A 6,857-nucleotide genomic window follows, 5' to 3' on the forward strand; every position below is an offset into this window, starting at 1 on the left:
GACCCCCAGTGTCCCCCATCGTCCCCAACCATCTCCAACCATCCCCATTGTCCCCATCAATCCCCATTGTCCCCCACTGTCCCCCACTATCCCTCAGTGTCCCCACCCATCCCCATTGCCCCCGTCCATCCCCATTGTTCCCCATTGTCCCCAACTGTCCCCAGTGTCCCCCATTGTCCCCATCCATTCCCATTGACCCCCAGTGTCCCCAACCGTCCCCAGTGCCCCCCACTGTCCCCATCCACCCCCACTGTCCCCATCCACCCCCATTGACCCCCAGTGACCCCCACTGTCCCCATCCATCCCCATTGACCCCCAGTGTCCCCAACCGTCCCCAGTGCCCCCCACTGTCCCCATCCACCCCCACTGTCCCCATCCACCCCCATTGACCCCCAGTGACCCCCACTGTCCCCATCCATCCCCATTGACCCCCAGTGTCCCCAACCGTCCCCAGTGCCCCCCACTGTCCCCATCCACCCCCACTGTCCCCATCCACCCCCATTGACCCCCAGTGACCCCCACTGTCCCCATCCACCCCCATTGACCCCCAGTGCCCCCCACTGTCCCCATCCACCCCCACTGTCCCCCTCTGTCCCCACCCATCTCCAGTGCCCCCCATTGTCCCCACCCATCCCCATTGTCCCCCACTGTCCCCAACCAACCCCCCCACCCTGTCCCCAACCCCCCCACCCATCAGGAACACCCCCCCCAGCTCACAACCACCCTTTATTGCCCTCTACACCACATCCTCGGTGGTACAAGGACTGGGGTCACCGGGGGGGTCCCCGCCCCGCAGCACCCACGCCAGGCGCCCCCCAAGGGAGGGGGCGCGCCCCCGACCCAACAGCACGTAGAGGAGGGGGTTGAGGGCGCCGTTGAGGTGGGCCAAGGCGATGGCCAACGGTTGGGCGCCTGAGGCCTGCTTGTAGGGCGCCGCGCCGGGCGCGTAGAGCGCCAAGGCCACCATGACGGCGTGGTAGGGCAACCAACAACCCACGAAGCAGCCCACCAAGACCACCACGGTGGTCACCGGGCGGGTGGCGGGGTGGCCGCGGGCCAGTAGCCACCCGTAGAAGCCCACCATGGCCACCACGGGGATGACGAAACCGGCGAAGAGGCGGAGGGCGGCCAGGCCGAGCTCGGCGCCGCGGCCAAGCGCGGCGTAGTCCAGGCCGCACGTGGTCTTCTCGGAGAAGGGGTCGCGGCGCAGGGTGCGGAGGAGGAAGGAGGGGAGGCTGAGGAGGAAGGCCAGCACCCACGCGGCCACGCAAGCCCCCCGGGCCACCACCGGGGTCCGGTGCCACCAGCGCGTGGCCACGGCGCAGCGGTCGGCGCTGATGGCCGTCAAGAGGAAGACGCTGGTGAACATGGTGAGGATGGTGAGGGAGGGCAGGAGCTTGCAGGAGAAGCCCCCCAAGGGCCAGTGGTGGTCTTGGGCCAACGGGAGGGCCAAGAAGGGCAAGGCCAAGCAGGAGAAGAGGTCGGCCACCGCCAGGTTGAGGAACCAGACGCCGTTGACCGTGCGCCGGAGGGTGACGCCGCTCACCCAGATGACGGCGACGTTGCCCGGGACCCCCAGGAGAAAAGCCAAAACGTCCAACCCCAAAGCTGCCCCCACGCCCGGGGGCAGCCCCGGGGGCTCCTCGAAATTCGGGGAGGTGAAGTTGAGCTCGAGGTCGGCGTAGTCGGTGCCGAGGTGGTCCCACGAAGGCGTCATCCTCCGTCGGAGTCACCCCAAGTGGAGTTTGGGGGGTCTCGGAGATGTCTCCACCGCTGCCACCACGACGGGGACCTTTCTGACCACAGGGCAGGATCCGTCCCCTCCGGAACGAGAAGTTTGAGCAACCTCCGGGCAATGGGATGGGACCTTTGCGTCACCCGGCCCCGAAAAATTGCCCCAGCAGCAAAAATTCTCCCAAAAAGGAGAACTTCAGGAGCAGGTCTTGCTCAATACTTTATAGGAGCCAGAACACCCCCCACCCCCCCGATTTAATTTTTCTTTCCTTTTTTTAAAAAAAAATTTTGAATTTTTGAGATTTTGGGTGCCAACTTACCCCCCCAAAGGACGCTCCCGGAGCTCACAACGTTCCCGGCGGGATCCCACAAGTTGTGTCCCTCCCCGCCGCACCCACACGTGCCCTGAGTCACCCAGGGGTGGAGGAGCCTCGATGGGGTGGAGGAGCCCCGGGGCTGCATCGCCCTCCCCGGGGGGGGAAACCCCAACGAGCAGCTCAAGGAGAAACCCCAAGGGGCAACCCCAAGGAGAACCCCAAGGGGGAACCCCCAGGATCAACCCCCAAGGGGCAACCCCTGGAGAATCGCAAGAACCCCAAAAAGCAGCTCAAGGAACAACCCCAAGGAGACCCCCAAGGTGAACCCCAAAAAAGAGCAGCTCAAAGAGCAACCCCAAGGAGAACCCCAAAGGTCAACCCCTGGAGAATCCCAAAAACCCCAAAAAGCAGCTCAAGGAACAACCCCAAGGAGAAAACCCAAGGGGGAACCCCAAAAAGCAGTTCAAGGAGCAACCCCAAGGGGAAACCCCTCGAGAATCCCAAAAAGCAGCTCAAGGAGCAACCCCAAGGAGAACCCCAAGGTGAACCCCAAAAAGCAGTTCAAGGAGCAACCCCAAGGGGAAACCCCTCGAGAATCCCAAAAACCCCAAAAAGCAGCTCAAGGAGCAACCCCAAGGAGAACCCCAAACAGCAACCCCAAGAACCCCAAAAAGCAGCTTAAGGAGCAACCCCGAGGAGCAACCCATGGACAACCCCTTGAAAAAGAACCCCAAGAAGAACCCCAAAAAGCAGTTCAAGGAGCAACCCCAAGGAGAACCCCAAGAACCAGCTCAAGGAGCAACCCCAAGGGGCAACCCCTGGAGAATCCCAGGAACCCCAAAAAGCAACTCAAAGAACAACCCACGGACAACCCCTTGAAGAAGACCCCCAAGAAGAACCCCAAAAAGCAACCCCAAGGAGAGCAACCCAAGGAACACCTCGAGGACACGCAACCCACAGCGGCTCGGCGATTTATTGGCGACGTCGGACGTGGCTACGGCGAAGGCACGGGGCTGAGGTGGTGGGGGCGAAGTGGGGGGTGACCCCTTTTTGGTGGGGCGCGCCACACCCCGGCACTTTGGGGTGGATTTTGGGGTGGATTTCGCCCAACTGGAGGAGGCTCAGCCTCACCTCAGAGCTCGCTGCCCCATGGGGATGTGGGGCGGGGAGGGCTTCAGGTGGTTTTTATGGGGCCGGGAGTGGGGCACGGGGTCCAGGCTCGGAGGAGGAGGAGGAGGAGGCAGCTCCAGGAGGCTGGAGCGTGGTGGCCTCCGGAGAGCCTCCAAGGAGGTCCACGAGGCCAAGACCTCGGTTTCTTTGACCCTCCGATTTCCCCACTCTGGCAAAAAAAAGGATAGAGGACAACAAACGCATCCCCTCGTAAATTCGGGTCCCATCCAAACCCCCCCCAAAAAAAAAGAGGAGGAGAAGGCGGTGGCCTCAAGCAGGTCAGACGTTGGTGCTGACGCTGTGGTCATCGGCGGTGGACTTGGTCTTGGCGCGGCTGTCGCCCAAGGTGCTCCCGGAGAGGTCCTCGCTCATCACGCCGCGCAGCACGGCGCGCCAGGAGCGCCGGCACTTGTCCTTGAAGTCCTGGCCCATCACCACGTAGATGATGGGGTTGATGCAGCTGTTGATGTAGGCCACCCCGGTGACCACCGGGTCCACCGCCACCGCGCTCTTGAACAGGGAGCTGGTGGGCGAGGTGGAGGCCAGGATGAGCCCCACCACGTGGAAGGGCAACCAGCAGGCAAAGAAGCTGACGATGACCACCAGGACGAGCCTGGTGGCCTTCTTGGAGCGGGCGAAGCGCTTGCTGCGGACGCGGGCCAGCAGCAGCCCGTAGCACACGGAGATGACCACGAAGGGCGCGAGGAAGCCGAAAATGAACCGGGAGACGGAGGTGAGGAGCTCGGTGAGGCGCTGGTGCCGCCCGACCGTGGAGTAATCCAAAACGCACGTCGCCTTCTCGGAGATGGGGTCCCGCCGTAAACCGCGGAAGATGATGGAGGGGAGGGTGAGGAGGAAGGCCAGCAGCCACGCGGCCACGCAAGCCCCCCGGGCCACCGCCGGGGTCCGGTGGTTTTGGCACCACACCGGGCGCATCACCAGGGCGCAGCGGTCGGCGCTGATGGCCATCAAGAGCAAGACGCTGGCGAACATGTTGAGGATGGTGAGGGAGGGCAGGAGCTTGCAGGCGAAGCCCCCCAAGGGCCAGTGGTGGTCTTGGGTCAACGGGAGGGCCAAGAAGGGCAAGGCCAAGCAGCAGAGGAGGTCGGCCAGCGCCAGGTTGAGGAACCAGACGCCGTTGACCGTGCGCCGCAGCTCGAAGCCGCTCACCCAGACGACGGCGGCGTTGCCCAAAACGCCCAGGAGGAAGATGATGGTGTAGAGGGCCAGGATGGCGCGGTGGCCGGCGGGGACCTCGTAGTCGCCGAAGTCGTCGAAGATGTAGTCCTCCACGCCGGAGTAGTTGGAGTAGTTGTAGCCCTGGAAGTCCATCGTGCACCTAGGAGCAAATCCCGTTATAGGGGAAGGGGCGGCGGGACGAGGATTTCGCCCTCGGGGTGTCCCCCCCCCCCCCGTAGGATGTGTCCCCAACACGAGGAGGGCGCGGGGACACCTCGTGGTGGCCCCCCCAATATTAGGCTGAAAAAGGAGAGGTTTGGGGCCGATGGGGAGCGCGATCGGATCGTGGAAGGGGGGGGGGCGATCTCCGAGGGTCGCGTCCAACCCAACCCAACCCCAACCCCAAACCAACCCCAACCCCAAACCAACCCAACGCCAAACCAACCCAACCCCAAACCCAACCCCAAACCAACCGAACCCAACCCCAACCCCAAACCAACCCTAACCCCAACCCCAAAACAACCCCAAAACAACCCAACCCCACCCCAACCCCACCCAACCCCAAACCAACCCCAACCCCAACCCCAAAACAACCCCAACCCCAAAACAACCCCAACCCAACCCCAACCCCAACCCAACCCAACCCCAACCCAACCCCAAACCAACCCCAACCAACCCCAAACCAACCCCAACCCCAAACCAACCGAACCCAACCCCAACCCAACCCCAACCCCAACCCAACCCCAACCCCAACCCAACCCAATCCAACCCCAAACCCAACCCAACCCCAAACCAACCCCAAACCAACCCAACCCAACCCCAAACCCAACCCCAAACCAACCCCAACCCCAAAACAACCCCAACAACCCCACCCCCACCCCACCCCACCCCACCCCAACCCCAACCCCAACCCACCCCAAACCCAACCCCAAACCAACCCCAAACCAACCCAACCCCACCCCCCAACCCCAACCCAACCCACCCCAAACCAACCCAACCCCACCCCAAACCAACCCCACCCCAACCCCAACCCCAACCAACCCCAAACCCCCCAACCCCAACCCCAACCCAAATCAACCCCAACCCCAAACCAACCCCAACCCCAAACCAACCCAACCCCAAACCAACCCCAACCAACCCCAAACCCAACCCCACCCCCAACCCCAACCAACCCAACCCCAACCCCAAACCAACCCCCAACCCCAAACCAACCCCAACCCCAACCCCAAAACAACCCCAACCCAACCCCAACCCCAACCAACCCCAACCAACCCCAAACCAACCCCAACCCCACCCCAAACCAACCCCAACCCCACCCCAAACCAACCCCAACCCCAAACCAACCCCAACCCCAAACCAACCCCACCCCAACCCCAACCCCTCATCTTCTCGCCCTCCTCCAACCAAGGGACCTCTCCACCCATGCGGGGAGGACCCAGGAGCTGCCCTTCCCCTTCCAACCCTACAAAGATGCCCTTCCCCTTCCAATCCTATGGAGTTGCCCTTCCCCACCCAACCCTACAGAGATCTCCTCAACCCAACCCTACAGAGACGCCCTTCCCCATCCAACCCTACAAAAATACCCTTCCCCACCCAACCCTACAGAGATGTCCTTCTCAATCCAACCCTACAGAGATGCCCTTCCCCTTCCAACCCTACAAAGATGCCCTTCCCCTTCCAATCCTATGGAGTTGCCCTTCCCCACCCAACCCTATGGAAATGTCCTCCCCAATCCAACCCTACAGAGACGCCCTTCCCCTTCCAACCCTACAAAAATACCCTTCCCTACCCAACCCTACAGAGATGTCCTTCTCAATCCAACCCTACAGAGATGCCCTTCCCCTTCCAATCCTATAGAGCTGTCCTCCCCCACCAACCCTACAGAGATGTTCTCCCCAATCCAAACCCTACAAAAATACCCTTCCCCACCCAACCCTACAGAGATGTCCTCCTCAACCCAACCCTACAGAGACGCCCTTCCAACCCTACAGAGATGTCCTTCCCCTCCCAACCCTACAAAGATGCCCTTCCCCACCCAATCCTACGGAGCTGCCCTTCCCCAACCAACCCTACAAAGATGTCCTCCCCAATCCAACCCTACGGAGTTGCCCTTCCCCACCCTACAGAAATATCCTTCCCCTTCCAATCCTATAGAGTTGTCCTCTCCCATCCAACCCTACAGAGATGCCCTTCCCCTTCCAATCCTACAGAGCTGTCCTCCCCCACCCAACCCTACAAAAATACCCTTCCCCACCCAACCCTACAGAGATGTTCTCCTCAATCCAACCCTATAGAAATACCCTTCCCCTTCCAACCCTACAGAGCCGCCTTTCTCCATCTGACCCTACAGAGCCGCTCTTCCATGGGGCCAGCGGCCCCCCAAGGAGCCGGCGTTGCACAAGAGCCTCCTCCTGCTCGCCATCCCCTCCGCCCTCGCCGTCACCAAGGAACCCGCAA

The 6,857-nt window shown here is 62.1% G+C and overlaps 2 protein-coding genes across 2 annotated transcripts; both read right to left on the reverse strand.

The window, feature by feature from the left end:
• Positions 1 to 713: 713 nt before the first annotated feature.
• Positions 714 to 1,965, reverse strand: LOC137846611 (C5a anaphylatoxin chemotactic receptor 1-like). The gene has a single exon (XM_068664605.1). It carries the CDS (start codon positions 1,715 to 1,717, stop codon positions 737 to 739), a length of 981 nt encoding a protein of 326 aa, XP_068520706.1. The 5' UTR covers positions 1,718 to 1,965; the 3' UTR covers positions 714 to 736.
• A 1,038-nt stretch (positions 1,966 to 3,003) lies between these two features.
• On the reverse strand, positions 3,004 to 4,690 carry LOC137846610 (C5a anaphylatoxin chemotactic receptor 1-like). The gene has a single exon (XM_068664604.1). The coding sequence runs from the start codon at positions 4,551 to 4,553 to the stop codon at positions 3,501 to 3,503; it is 1,053 nt and encodes a 350-aa protein (XP_068520705.1). The 5' UTR covers positions 4,554 to 4,690; the 3' UTR covers positions 3,004 to 3,500.
• Positions 4,691 to 6,857: the final 2,167 nt, after the last annotated feature.

Source organism: Anas acuta, chromosome 34 (assembly GCF_963932015.1).
Source record: "Anas acuta chromosome 34, bAnaAcu1.1, whole genome shotgun sequence".
Taxonomy (NCBI): Eukaryota; Metazoa; Chordata; class Aves; order Anseriformes; family Anatidae; genus Anas; species Anas acuta.

Excerpts from the sequence above, each read along its gene's own strand:
- LOC137846611 (XM_068664605.1), bottom strand. The coding sequence starts at position 1,717 with ATGACGCCTTCGTGGGACCACCTCGGCACCGACTACGCCGACCTCGAG.
- LOC137846610 (XM_068664604.1), bottom strand. The coding sequence starts at position 4,553 with ATGGACTTCCAGGGCTACAACTACTCCAACTACTCCGGCGTGGAGGAC.